Source organism: Coffea arabica, chromosome 6c (assembly GCF_036785885.1).
Source record: "Coffea arabica cultivar ET-39 chromosome 6c, Coffea Arabica ET-39 HiFi, whole genome shotgun sequence".
In the NCBI taxonomy this organism is placed as follows: Eukaryota; Viridiplantae; Streptophyta; class Magnoliopsida; order Gentianales; family Rubiaceae; genus Coffea; species Coffea arabica.
Window position 1 is genome coordinate 54,386,400 of NC_092320.1, and position 15,813 is coordinate 54,402,212.

At 34.0% G+C, this 15,813-nt stretch overlaps 1 protein-coding gene across 1 annotated transcript; it reads right to left on the reverse strand.

Annotated features, from left to right (window-relative positions):
• Nucleotides 1-10,474: 10,474 nt before the first annotated feature.
• LOC140008115 (uncharacterized) lies at nucleotides 10,475-12,575 on the reverse strand. The gene is made up of 6 exons (XM_072051700.1): nucleotides 12,468-12,575; nucleotides 12,285-12,374; nucleotides 11,994-12,085; nucleotides 11,724-11,827; nucleotides 10,983-11,090; nucleotides 10,475-10,815 (listed from the first exon to the last, which is right to left on the reverse strand). Exons 3-6 carry the CDS (start codon nucleotides 12,078-12,080, stop codon nucleotides 10,752-10,754), a joined length of 363 nt encoding a protein of 120 aa, XP_071907801.1. The 5' UTR covers nucleotides 12,081-12,085; nucleotides 12,285-12,374; nucleotides 12,468-12,575; the 3' UTR covers nucleotides 10,475-10,751.
• Between the last annotated feature and the right edge of the window lie 3,238 nt (nucleotides 12,576-15,813).

Here is a 15,813-nt window from a genome sequence, read left to right on the forward strand (position 1 = left end):
AAGGCCAAAATCATGAAGACAGCTAGAAATCTGTCCATTTTCCCCCTCTCGATTAACTTGGAAAAATTTCCAGTAGATAACTTCCCTTGGTTTCAATCCAAAAATCTAACTTTTCCCATAGTTTCTTCAACTAAACCCCTTATAAACTTGAGATAACCATAGTTCATGCATTTCTCACATTAGTTTCCAATTTTACACTAATTATAGGCTGCAACATTAGATAATAAACTCCTGTTGCTGCACTTTAGTCCAGTTCCAAAATTTTCCCTCTCTAACAGATTTTCCTTCAGTTGAAACTCATTATTCCTTGCTAAGACTAACATGCATCCTATATATTCACTGGTATTTAGTAAATAAAAGGGTTGTTCAGAAATTTCTTTACCTCTTTTCCTTTAAAACACAGTAATTGTGGATTGCTCCAATTCCAAGCTTCGTTTTCCTCGACTGCAACTGCTTGCCCTCTTTCTCTCGGTGGAAACTAATCAGAAATGGAACTAGCATAGTTTCTCTTCCTATCACTAGCTTAGCTCTCGGCTTTAGTGTTAAGAAGGAAGAAAATCTTGAATGTGATAACTCGAGAAAATCTTGAATAGACTTAGTCATTATTACCCTTATTTCGTCATTTGAAATATTATAGATAACAAATAATTGGTCAAATTAAATGACTAAATTTAGTGATTCTATAAATTGAGAATTTAGAAATATTCTAGAATGATGTCAAAAAAAAATAATAAAATAAATTAAAATTAAAAAATTTATATGAATCAAATAAATATATGATATGCATACCATAATTTGTGTGATTTCAAGATATTATAGTTGAACAAGCTACATGTCTAGTTAATTTCCTATAAAACTAAATGTGTGAGAATCTAATGGATTAAGGAAATACAAATGAGGTTAGGAGTTAATGTGTGAGTTAATAAAACTATAGCCCTTAGTAAGCAAATAAGTGGATATCAAATGAGCTAACTAACCCTTCATCCTAGCTAATTTACCGTGCGACCAGTCGGATACCTGAGTTTTGGAACTAAGTAGAAGCTGAGTGGAGAGCTTTGGAATTATCACCACCGACTGAACAGGAAGTGAGTGATCCGCTCATTTGGAGTACCAACCAAGAGAGTGAGAGAGAGAACTCTGCATTTTTTTTCATTGCTTTTTGTGTAAGTATTCAGGCCGTTTTTGTGTATAACTTGCTTATGTGCTTTGATGTGAATGAGAGGGTACTTAGGCGAGGGTGTACTTGATCACGCTCGACCTAAACCCTAATTTGCACCTGTGTTTATCTATGACATGTATATATATGAATTATTTTGATATTGAACCCCTTGAGCTTGTAGTTCGGGGTGACTTTTGTGGGGCCCGATCTCAAGACCTAGATGGACTATTCGAGCCAGTCGTGGTTTGGTCGAAATCAGTCCAACCTAGTCTTAAGGTCACCAAGTTTGTGGTTCTGTGAACCAAGTTTGTGAACCAAGTTTGTGAATCAAGTTTGTGAACCGAGCTTGTGAATCAAGCTCAATTTCATTTGCTCGATCCATTTTGTGAGGTGATTGGCCAGTGAGGGTGATAAGGTGTTTGGTGGGAGTACAAGTTGAGTTCTACGGACCATTATTTGTTGTCGACGGAGTGTCGACAGGAGGTCACACGTGGCACATCATTTGGCTTTGAAGCCAACCTGTATCCTTAACTTGTGTTGTTACTTTTGTACTTGCGATTTGATATCGTGGTAACGAAATTGTTTGTCTTAATGTGAAATTTACGCTTTTACCCTGTTTACTTACTAAGCGTATAACTTATCCCTTTTAGCTTTGTTTTCCTTACAGGAGTCGGAGATTGAAGAGTGATTGGATTGAACTAGAAAGTTATTTTGGAAAGATCCGTTATTCTGTGTATATAATGTAGACATGGTCTTTTTTGAATTTTGAGATGGTTGAATTTTTGTTTGAGTTGGTGTGATATTAAGAATGGATATTTAGAACAGGTATTTTGTTTCTTTTTGTTGGACAAATTTATGTTTCACACTGATTGAAGATTTACTTAAGAGTGAATGTTCAGTTGTCCAATGGTAATGTTATCTCTGAAGTTAATGTGAGTGAGTGAGTCTTGGCGAGAGTCAAGCAGGCGATCCGCTAACTTTTAGGGTATGCTCTAGGAGAAGGTGGGGTCGTCACAGGTGGTATCAGAGCTCCTATCGAGCTCATGCCGGGAGAGGGTTCTCGGACTGTGGGGAATGGCCTATTTAGTGTTGAACTAATTACTATTGTTAAGGAAATTAGATATGTACGTCGGGTAGGAATCTCAAATATAGGTGAGTAACTCTTGGGACTGGCCAGCTTGAGTTGTGAATCATCTTATTTTCGGATTCTTGTACCCGAGTACCAAATATTATATTTAATGGTGTATTTGCAAATTAGGAAGAATTTAGTATATTGTATTATGACGTGATCAGAAATCATGATTTAATTTGAAGAAATAGAATTAAAGAGACCAAGGCTAGCTTTGGAAAGTTAAAAGTGAAGAGCCAGTAGCGAAATCTTAAATATTAGTGCAAAGTCTGCTTGTCAAGATGAATAATTTTACAATGGATTATATGCCATCTCTTACCCAAAAATGTGGGTTTAAACCTGAACTTTGAGTGAAATAGTAGTTTAAGTAAGGATCAGGAGCGTCCTTTTGGCAGTGTGTTCTAGGGCCTCAAATGACTAGTCACAGTGACTGTTCAAGAATTTACTTCTATTGGGAGCGAGTGATACGAGTTTAAATGGGTAAAAGACAAAGGCTAGTAATAGCAAATGAGAGAGTTCATATTAGAATGTAAGAAATGAGGAAATCCATAAGGATGTGACGTGACAGGAATTCTAGAGTTAGAAACTAATATGAAAGAGGAATCTATGGAAGTAGAACCAGAAGAAGAAATTGGGTCTAGTGGAACTGTCCAAAATTAGATTAATGAAGGTTAAGTTGAATCTAAACTAAGGGTAGAGCTATTAGCTATGTAGTTATAATAATTTGTGTATTATTGAATTGTTTTCTTTCATGTTCATAAAGATTGAAGTTTGAGCTATGTACGAAATGTTTGAGATCATTTAGAATACTTAAGAGCCATTGATGTACTTAAGTAATGATCATATTATTTGATTTGATATTAGACGTAGTAGATCTACAATTTACTAAGGAATTTTGGTTAGTGTTACTAATGGGGTAATTGGATTAGTGAATGCACTTGAACGATTGTCACCCTGACTATGTTGGGATGATATTATTGAGATATTTGAATATAAAGAAAAAAAAAACTGAACTTTTGTGAATAAAGGTAGGAATTTCAGGGATCTACCAGCTCTATTATGGATAGAAACCCTGGGATGAGTGAGTCGGAACCTTGCCATGTTTGGATATTGAATGTACTTAAAAAGACTTGTTTGACTTCTTATTAAAGTGTACTTGAGCTTGATATATGCTGTAATTGACTTTGTTATGTGGTGTAATTTAATTGATCATGAATTTGCTTTGTATTAATGATATATATGGAATAAATATGTTTCTGGGTTACAGCTACTTGTATGCATGCATAATTGATTATTACACATTTGTATATAGACTAGTTGTGAGAGTTATAGAGTTTAGGGAGTGATAACGTCAAGTGAAAACGTTAGGTTATGATGTTATCTTAGTTATAGATTGTTTAATTAGGTATAACGCTCAGTTGAATTGTAAACTAAAGTAGTTGAATTTTATATACTTGGGAAAACAACCGATACAACTCTTAGATCGGAAGGAGAAAACGCTAAGAAACAATTCTCTTTGGTTAAAATTTTGGTGTAAACATGAATGATTAGATGAAGTGATGTGGAAATTGGAAGATAAAATACGGAAAGACTACCAGGAACTTTTTATGCTTAAAAGTATGAAATTTCGAGGACGAAATTTTCTTAAGGAGGGAAGAATGTGATAACTCGAGAAAATCTTGAATAGACTTAGTCATTATTACCCTTATTTCGTCATTTGAAATATTATAGATAACAAATAATTGGTCAAATTAAATGACTAAATTAAATGATTCTATAAATTGAGAATTTAGAAATATCCTAGAATGATGTCAAAAAAATAATAAAATAAATTAAAATTAAAAAAATTGTATGAATCGAATAAATATATGATATGCATACCATAATTTGTGTGATTTGAAGTTATTATAGTTGAACGAGCTACATGTCTAGTTAATTTCCTATAAAACTAAATGTGTGAGAATCTAATGGATTAAGGAAATACAAATGAGGTTAGGAGTTAATGTGTGAGTTAATAAAACCACAGCCCTTAGTAAGCAAATAAGTGGATATCAAATGATCTAACTAACCCTTCATCCTAGCTAATTTACCGTGCGACCAGTCGGATACCTGAGTTCTAGAACTAAGTAGAAGCTGAGTGGAGAGCTTTGGAATTATCACCACCGACTGAAGAGGAAGTGAGTGATCAGCTCATTTGGAGTACCAACCGAGAGAGTGAGAGAGAGAACTCTGCATTTTTTTTTCCTTGGACAGCAACAACCAAGAGAAAACAGAGAGCCAACTATTTTTTCTTCCTTCTTAACACTAAAGCCGAGAGCTAAGCTAGTGATAGGAAGAGAAACTATGCTAGTTCCATTTCTGATTAGTTTCCACCGAGAGAAAGAGGGCAAGCAGTTGCAGTCGAGGAAAACGAAGCTAGGAATTGGAGCAATCCACAATTACTGTGTTCTAAAGGAAAAGAGGTAAAGAAATTTCTGTAACAACCCTTTTATTTACTAAATACCAGTGAATATATAGGATGCATGTTAGTTTTAGCAAGGAATAATGAGTTTCAATTGAAGGAAAATTTGTTAGAGAGGGAAAATTTTGGAACTGGACTGAAGTGCAGGAACGGGAGTTTATTATCTAATGTTGCAGCCTGTAATTAGTGTAAAATTGGAAACTAATGTGAGAAATGCATGAACTATGGTTATCTTAGGTTTATAAGGGGTTTAGTTGAAGAAACTATGGGAAAAGTTAGATTTTTGGATTGAAACTAAGGGCAAAAGAACGGAGATCACGTCACGTGTAATAGCTAGTAGGCCCCACTGGCTCCGTCTAACTCACCACCGTTTGAAATAGAAGATTGTATCACATTATTCCACAAACGGCTACTATAATGCATAAATCAAGTAAAACGGCAAAATTGGCACATGCATGCGCGGAAACGGCTTACGGAAACGGAAACAGGCATAGTTGCTATTCCAAACAGTTCTGACCATAAGTTGGGCAAGGAATGTCAGATTAAGGTCTATGAAGTACCATTGTGAAGCTAAGAAGAAGGGCTACAACTTTCATGAAGACACCTCAAACCAGATCTCAACAAAACTAGGGCAAAAATGCACAAGACAGTCCCAGCAGTTTCAATTCAGGGTACCGAACAAGCCTTGTTTGAATGATCACAACTCATGACTCAGAGATCAGAATCAAGAAATTATAGAGGCATTGAAAAGCTCATTTGTAAGGCTATAACTTTTGTGTTTGGACCCAAAGCTGAATCAATACAGAGCATAGGGAAAAACGGGTCTAAAGTTTGTGTTCAGAACTGACCAGTCTTAACGGCAGTTCTGACACCTTACATTGTTTTGGGCATAACTGGAGTTACGGAACTCGGATTTGGATGCACTTTATACCGTTTCGAGGCTGAAACAAAGATCTACAAGTTTTATGAAGACCTAAACACCCATTTCACACGTTATCAAGGTGAACTGAGCACAGTCAGAAGCAAAACCACAATCGTCACAAAATCCAACATTTTGCATAGCTATCAGTGTTTTGATCATAACTCAGGCTACACTAATCGGATTGGGCTGAAATTTTGCAGGCACAACAAGGACTTCAGAAGTTACAACTTTCATGTTTTGGGCAAACCCTGAATCAATACGTAACATAGAGAAAAATGGAGCTAAAGTTCAGATTCTGGGCTGCCCGGTTTTCCCGATTGATCGGTTTCGCGCGCCGCAAACGCATGGTCCGTTTCTGTGGTTCTCGTGCAAGCTTCGTAACCAATTGCACACATATACTAACTTCTAAATGACCTACAAATGGTCCGAAACTTTCCCTCTAATTCATCATAAAATTACCAAACACTAACCATAATCCCTAACCTCACTTCCGATTTTATATCCCCTACTAGACATGTTAACCACATTTACTGATTTACAAAGGACCTTGTACAGAGCGTAAAGGATTTTACAGCTCACTTAGAGGAAAAGGCTAATCAATCCTTCCTTCCTCTCTCAGCTATTAGGTAGGTAACAACACAATTCATAGTTTCCTTCCTAATTTCATCCAGTTAACTCCAACTTATTATACCAATACAATGATTAAACTACAGAGTATCATCAAATATTATATATGAAAGTTCACAGAATTGAAATTGAAAGAAAAACTGATCCTACGTTCATTCTCTTCCTCTTGGCTATCTCTCTCTCTCTCTCTCAACAGATTGCATCAGCTTTCTTCATTTAATTCCACATGCAAGAGTTGGTTATCAAGCTGCAGAGTACTATCAGCAGGAGCACAAGATTACAGCCAAGGAAAATCAGAAGCAACACTGGTTCAACTCCTAATCTCCCTCTCTCGGCATAACTTCAGAATTTTTAGCAGCAATCAACTTAACCCAAATTTTCTCCAATAATCTCTTCAGTTCATGTTCAAATCCTTCATGCATGTTCAGACCAAGCTAATATATAATATATATTGCAGTTTAACATAGAAATTCAAGGCCAAAATCATGAAGACAGCTAGAAATCTGTCCATTTTTCCCCCTCTCGGTTAACCTAGAAAAATTTCCAGTAGATAACTTTCCTCGGTTTCAATCCAAAAATCTAACTTTTCCCATAGTTTCTTCAACTAAACCCCTTATAAACCTGAGATAACCATAGTTCATGCATTTCTCACATTAGTTTCCAATTTTACACTAATTACAGGCTGCAACATTAGATAATAAACTCCCGTTCCTGCACTTCAGTCTAGTTCCAAAATTTTCCCTCTCTAATAGATTTTCCTTCAGTTGAAACTCATTATTCCTTGCTAAAACTAACATGCATCCTATATATTCACTGGTATTTAGTAAATAAAAGGGTTGCTACAGAAATTTCTTTACCTCTTTTCCTTTAAAACACAGTAATTGTGGACTGCTCCAATTCCTAGCTTCGTTTTCCTTGACTGCAACTGCTTGCCCTCTTTCTCTCGGTGGAAACTGATCAGAAATGGAACTAGCATAGTTTCTCTTCCTATCACTAGCTTAGCTCTTGGCTTTAGTGTTAAGAAGGAAGAAAAAATAGTTGGTTCTCTGTTTTCTCTCGGTTGTTGCTGTCCAAGGAAAAAAAATGCAGAGTTCTCTCTCTTACTCTCTCGGTTGGTACTCCAAATGAGCTGATCACTCACTTCCTCTTCAGTCGGTGGTGATAATTCCAAAGCTCTCCACTTAGCTTCTACTTAGTTCTAGAACTCAGGTATCCGACTGGTTGCACGGTAAATTAGCTAGGATGAAGTGTTAGTTAGATCATTTGATATCCACTTATTTGCTTACTAAGGGCTGTGGTTTTATTAACTCACACATTAACTCCTAACCTCATTTGTATTTCCTTAATCCATTAGATTCTCACATATTTAGTTTTATAGGAAATTAACTAGACATGTAGCTCGTTCAACTATAATATCTTTAAATCACACAAATTATGGTATGCATATCATATATTTATTTGATTCATATAATTTTTTTAATTTTAATTTATTTTATTATTATTTTTGACATCATTCTAGGATATTTCTAAATTCTCAATTTATAGAATCATTAAATTTAGTCATTTAATTTGACCAATTATTTGTTATCTATAATATTTCAAATGACGAAATAAGGGTAATAATGACTAAGTCTATTCAAGATTTTCTCGAGTTATCACAATAATGATATGATTTAAGTAAAGTTCATGCTAAAATGATAAAATTAAATAACATGCCAATGCAAATGATTTAAAATAGATGAAATTAAGAATAAAAGTGCGAGTTCTCACACTAACAAAAATTGCTATCAACACCTATAGAATTCCTCCAAAAACTATGGACCGTTCCATCAATCAGTCAAATGAAGACAAGGATCTTGAAATTATTAAGGAACTATAGATGGTAACAAACATCATTCAATTTCATCCAAATGTCTGAAGAGCTCTTGCCAATGAATTGCAACTTCTTCGGGTGACTGAAAGGACCATATATGATTATTGGCCTAATTGTGTTTCTCTAGGATTTCCTCTAAGCTTGGAAAATCTCTTGGTTTTGAGGTTTAAATAATCAAATAGAGCATTCCCCTTTGTGGAACAATTATCCATCCAGCCCATCCAATAGTATTGGTACATCTGATGTATACGTGATTAGCAAAACCAGAGAGCATCAAACTAGGTGGAGCATGATAGTTTTTAGCATGGTGCTGCAGTGTCGACTATCCCCAAGCTCATAATCACTTAATGAGTTCATAAAAACAAAAATGATGTTACAGTTTTTAGGCACATTGCAAATCATGTGAGTGTAATTTTACTATAACCAATGATTACTTATTTTCACAAGTTTGTTATATTCACATTTGCTAGCTTAAGAACGTAGATTTTCCCAATGAAACAATTTTTTTTGAAAAATCTAATGGAGTATAGTACTCTTCTTTGTCTCCTCTACAATAATCCGACAAGTCGGACATAAGACAAGCAAAATATCACCATTCCCAAGTGAAGTATGGTAGTTAAGCTTATAGAGTCATTTAACAATGATCAAAGGTACTAGGTAACATAAAATGCACGATATGTGTTAGAAATAATAGAGAACATGCCCAGTTAAACCTACAAAGTTATAGAATAAAAAAATATTGAATAATAATCTGTATAGGTAGCTAAATGTAAATATTCATTGATAAGAGAAAAGAAATTACTACTACCTCATAGCTGTAGAAGTCAACATAACCTATCGGTTTAACATTTCATAGAAAATTACTAAGTGTAATGTTCTTTTAATTGCAATTTGGCTAAGTTCAACTGGGCATGTTCTTTATTATGTATGCATGGATCATAAATATCCTTATATCTTGATCAGCTAAGAATTGAGTGTGGCAAACAAGTTCAGCGCTTTTATGAAGTGAAAAAAGTAAAGGATGTAAAATTGAAATATTATTCTCAAAAGCTAGCAAACTTTAGTAAACCATGAACAAGCAATGTGATTCATAAGATAAGACAAGTAGTGAACTAACGATGCTGATAGGTGCATAGCATAAGGCAGTACTGAGACAAATTTGATTAAAATACATTGCGGGTCGCCATATGCATAAGGTCATTCACAAAATGTGACTGGACCGCTATACCAAATTAATACTAATTTAACTAAGTTTAATGGTCAAATTGAAATTCCATGGGCACAACTTTTCAATTCCTTTCTTGTTGAGTATAATAACAGCAAAGAACTTTTAGGATTGTGGAACAAAAAAAAGTATCTCGCTGGCTTGAAGGTTGTGGTTGACAATGCTGCTGTTCCATTTTTATTGGAAAGACTTCTGAGCCATGCCAATTTTACAGGTTTTATATCTACTTGGAAGAACTATTGTCGGTGTTGTGTTTTCATGAAACTGAGGATCTACATATTCTAGAAGAACCTGTAGGTGAATAAACAGTATATGTTAAATAGTCTAGCAAATAATAATGATGTTAGCTTGTTTTATAGGAACTAAGAGGTGGTCTCCGCGCTACACGCGGTGGATCAATGCAATTATGCCCTAACTTGTATTGGTTATTGAGAGTTGGTGTGATGTTAGAGTAAGAAGAAGCATGTAAACTATATAGGCTGTTAAGTTTAGATTAAGATAAATATGGAATGATTAAGAAGAGAGTTGGGTGTGGAAGTGAAATAGGCTGAAATCATACAATGAAAATTGAAAGTAAGAAAGGGACAAATGTAGGAGAGTGGTATACATGATAGCTAAAAATGTTAGAATAGTCCAAGCATTAAAAGTTATAAATGGAAAAGCAGTAGAAATGGCTTGTCAGTTGTTGATGTTGATTCCGTTTATATCTAAAGCTTGATCCATAAAGTAGAAAGTGATGATTTCATAAATTGCATATGAAATGGTGGATAATGGTAAAATATATTGTGAAAAATTTGTTGGTTAGAAACGCATGCTACCATATTTCAATGTAAAATTTTTTTGGTAAAATAAAAGATAGCTATATATGAAGTCGGTGAACTAGTGCTAAGATGGATAACAAGGTAAATGTTCGTTAAAAGGAAATTGTTAGTGGATGTAAAGTTCAATTTGTAATTGATTTTTACCATTTTTTAGTATTTTTATTTATCAAACCATGTTTATTGATTAACCACAGAGACTAAAGGAAATTCATTAGTATTAATAAATAAGGATAACATAGTTTATGAATAATGTTACAGATACAAAAAGTTAATGAGTAACTATAATAATAAATTGGCTAATTATAATAATGCATATGAAATACAGGGTACCAAGGGAAAATTATAAGGATTCCCCAGTTGTACCTTAAAAGACTACTCTGAACACAAAATGGAGTAGGTGAGTTGCAGAATTTTGAAATAAATCTCTGTCTATCAATTCCAAGCATAATGCCAATACTGAGCACTTCAGACTAAAGGACATGAAGCATGAGAGAAGACCTATGGGACTCTTATAAAACTCGATTACAGAAGTTCTTACCCCATTGCACCTACACACGCTTCTCCACTTCTCAAATTCTGCTGCATGTAGTAGGTAATACTAAAAAATAGCAAAACATCATCTTTATCTCTGATATAGTTGAACTACTCTTTATAACAAGATTGAAGTATAAGATGCTACTGTGTGGCAAAAGCAAAAGATAAACATGCTAATTGCAATGCAAAAAAAAAAAAAAAAAACTTAAAAATGAGGCAAATTGTACTTACAACTTCAAGCATCTTGAGTTTTTGCAATTACATTGCTTCTTCTTCTTTGGAGTAGCATCTCTCAGCTCAATGCTACGCTGGTCTGGCAACTTTGGAGACCAGTATTTGCTGATTGAAAAAAAAGCAAATAAATATAATAACATCACTTAGTAGTTTAGGTAAGCTCAGAACAATTTTCAAACTTTGAATTCAAACAAATCATAAGACTTCATACATTCAAAGCTTTCCAGCCTTGACGTGGTGAAAAAGGTTTAATTAGTTTACAAAGAAAGGAGCTCGTTGCTAATGTTAGAAGCACAATTTTAATATCTAGGAGTTACTTCATTTGCCTGAGATCGAACTTTCAGCATCCAAAATTACCTTATAGCACATAAAACAAAAACAAACTTTTTCTAAGATGTATTACTATATTTTACAGAAAGTCTGTTCTTTTAAGCCAAATTCTTTTAAAGCATGGAGTTTTAATTATTTAGTTGAGCTTATAAATGAGTTTTCCTTACCATATTATCCATTGCATAACTCTAAAATTTCGATCAATTTCGAAGCTTTTTCTCAATTAAAACTCCAAATTCACCAAAATTCAGCAATCATTTTGCAAACATGTTAGGAATAAGCGTGCACTTATTAGCTTTTCACATCACAAAAACTCCAAAAAGAATGAAATAATTTTGAATATAACAGAAAAGAGGCCAAATATGAATTAAAAGCTTGTCAATTTCAAAAATTGAGAATCAAACTTACTTTACTTCCTGCGAAGTCGGCCGACGAATGATATCAATAAGAACTGTGGAACAATTCTCGGACAAACTCATATCCTTTTCCAGGAGTTTAAGAAGAAACAAAAACTGCCAAAACAAAAAGTAAAAAGGGGGAAAAAAAACGAACATGTAACCTACAGCAAAAAAAAAAAAAAAAAAAAGGTTGCAGAGTATATAATAGAAGATGGCGAAGAAACAAAAAACTGGTAGAACAAAAAGCTATAAAAAGAGAGAGAGAGAATGATCAGCTAACCTGAAACAATACAAGCCGCAAATATGTAAGAGAATATGACAAAGAAAAAAAGTTCCTTACAGCAACCACTGACGAAGAAAGTTGCATCCAAACTGTAAATGGGAAATGGGGGAAAAAGTTAGAACACAAGAATAAAGAATCAAAGAAGACAGGAAATTTAAAATAGGCTTACCTTAATGCAACGGCAAAATACAAAACACCCATAAACAAAGTAAAGCTGAGTTAGTCCACGAATGACCGACCAAAAAATAGCATTATAGATGAGATAGTTCAGTAAAAGAAAAAGCTCACCTGACCAATCTGTATCAAGAAGAGCAAAACCAAGAAGAGGCTTCGAAGGAACAGAGCAATAAAAGAGAAAATAAGAACTGAGCAAAGCAACTGCCAAAGACAATCATGTAAGAGGGAAGATAGGATGTCGTGCTATAAACAATGACACAAAAAAGGAATGCAAAGAGTAAACACATCACTAACCGTTAGCATAAGCAGAAAATCCGGGCAACAATGCATGGCTTTACCGGTAGCGATGGGTTGGACAGAGCAAAGAAAGTGCTACAGGCAAGTCAAGAAACTGCTTTCAATAGCCGCCAACAGTAATGAAATTATGTTTTTTTACAAATACAACCCAAGGGTAAATAGAATTTTACCTCTTGACATGAGCACGAAGAAGATGAAGAAAACCGTAAAACCAAAACCAATTTCTTGTTATCGGTAAGAAAAATGCGATGGGAGGGCAAAATTGTAATACAATTGTCCTTGTGGTCAACCGAACTGAATTATTACAATGACCACAACCAAGTCCTAATACACCTGGGAAAAGGGCAAAGACAAATGCTAAAGCGGTCCAATAGGATACAACAAAAGTGAAGGCAAATAGTTATTATAATAAAAGTAACAAATAAAAAAATGTAGCATTCTTTTAAAAAATATAATAACAACATTTCCATTCGGATTTTTTTTCTGCACAAACACGTGCAATTATCACGTGCAAGGACGACCACAAATTGTCCAATAATGTTTTGCCACGTCACAAAAAATGGAACGTCTTGGCACACCCCTACACATTTAGTACATATGTGTTAAAAAATATCTATCAAGGTGCACTTGGACTGAGGAGTAAAAACATGATAGAAAGAAATAATAGTTATCCAATCGTGTTTCAAGTTCTGATTCATAGATGAATTAATAGATATCAAATTCTTCTATTCAGTCATAGTATCTATAAACACTAAAATAAGGGATGAACTTGAGCCTAATCAATATGTATTAATTAAGCAAAAACACTTTACAAGAGAAAAATTATTACCTTCACCATCTAATTGTATGCCTGATAGCATAGGCAAAAAAAGTGTCCATAGCATCAGAATTTATGACTATGAAGTGTAGAAAACCATGGAATCATAGCTTAGCTTCCCTGTAGCCTATAAGAATATCAAGTTATTCTCGTGAATCAGATTGTCAGCACAATATGATTCATATCCTCACTCAAAGCATCTATCTATGATGTTTACTTCCCAATAGCAAATACCATAGTATATTTCAAATGTTATGCCATCTTGAAATCTAATCGTGTCAAAAACAAAGGCAATTTTCGCCTATAAGAAAGAAAAGAATATCTAAGCATTTCTTCGAGAGGTAAGATATTTGTTACTAATGTATTTACTAACTTGTTTATTTCTGCTTGAATAAAAAAAAGGGTTAAATACCAAAAACCCCCCTGTGGTTTGCCTAATATTCACTTTACCTCCCTATGGTTTGGAAACCTACAATTTGACTCCCTGTCATTTCAACTAAAGTAAAAGTCTAACGGAAAACATCTAAACTAACGTCTGAAAGGAAAATATCAAAATTACCCATCTATAAGGGTTTTGGGTTAAGTACCAAAAACCCCCCTGTGGTTTGTCAAATGTACGCTTTACCTCCCTATGGTTTGAAAATATACAATTTAACTCCCTGTCGTTTCACCTAAAGTGAAAATCTAACAGAAATTCCGTTAAATACACTTTAGTTGAAACGACAGGGAATCAAATTGTAGGTTTCCAAACCATAAGGAGGTAAAGTGAACATTAGGCAAACTACATGGGGGTTTTTGGTATTTAACCCTAAAAAAAAATGACACCATGGTCTTTCTTCCAGTATCTTCTCATGTGGAGCCATATTTATATCTATAAACAAATTGAAAGTATAAGATGCAAGAACTAATTGGACTTGTTTCTCTAAAAGCCTCTAGACTAATGGCAATCACATTCTACTGCCATTTTGTGTCTGAATTAAAAGAACATAAAGATGGCTCATCCATGTATTTTACTACCATTGGATAAGTTTCCATAAACTTTATGTGCACATAGTATGTATTTTGTTCTCCAGGCCCAGTAACTATTGATGCAGCATGCACTCGAGTATTGTTGAATGTGCATAGGAAGAATTTGGTTTTGTTTCCCTGTTGAACCATTTTCCACTACTTGAAGGGTTCTTGGGTCTATCATTGTCAATCTGAAACTTAGATGAGATAGTAGTTTCGAAAGTAAAAGTTATAAACTTTATTACAATAAGTATTATGTTGTTAATAGGAAAAGTTGGGATTGCAAATCTTGTTGGTTGATATACTTATATAATGCAAAAAATTTGATAGAGTTCATATACTTAGATGCACATAATGATTTGATCGTAATGGGGGCAACTGGATGTAGGTAGAGGAAATTTTAAAGTTCAAGTGATGCTTATGCAGTTAGCTTTATGGTGCCATAACTATTATTTTCTTGAGAATGTCTAACTCATACTACAAACAAAATAAATTACAAAGGTTGCATATAACATAACTAGAGATCCTAAAAATAGGGCCTTACTAATTATGTAGAAGTTGATGGCCAGAAGAAATAACCTTCCTATAAAAGAAATCAATATATGAGCTTTGCTAAACTTAATGTTCTGCCAAGATATTAATATGGAAATTGGCTACTAGCTGGTTGCACTCCTGAGTAGATAAATTAGCATAAAAAATATTTAGTTTTATATTAATTGAGTATATAAGAAGAGCATAGATAACAAAATCAATTTAGTGCTCAGAACATTTATATCAATAGCATATAAGATTATAAGCAGGCTGAGAGCAACGAAATAACTTAGTTATAAAGAACATGTTTTAAAAATGCATAACAAAAGAAGAGGATATGATCACCCTCTAAAATAACTCTTTTGGCCTAAAACACATAAACTAAGGTAAAAAAAGTTGCAGAAAAGTTTACAATACCATAAGCTAACATCGGATCATAAAGAAGTTTCACTGTTTGGATCAAGTTAATACTAAGTAGAGTGAATATTAAAATAGAAGCGAATTTTAGAGCAGCCAAGAGTCATGTTAAATAGATACAGCTGATCTTCAATCATTTGTTTTTTGTTTCTTTCCAACAAAAGACTCATAATTTTTTATTGCACTACTTACTAGTTCCTTAAATTCATCAAGGATCCTTTGAAGGCAACGGTATGCCTTGGTTGATGAGCATTCTTTCTCTATATAATTATAAAAAAAGGCTAATACTTTTTGCAGAATAAGAAGCTACTATAATACATAATAGCATAGCTTGTAATATGTCTTTTATACTTGGAGTTGAAACTATATAACTAGTGATTTGAGTATCAACATTAGCAATGAACTTTGGCACCAAGATCTGGCTGGTTTTGGAATGAGGCATTTTCAGCATTTTCTTTGAAATAATATGCAATAGTCTATCACTGGTAAGATTCATCACTCTTGGTCTTTCTAGGTTTGAGTTGAGCAATGAACATCTTGGACTTCAATTCTTCATGAATTTTGTTTAAA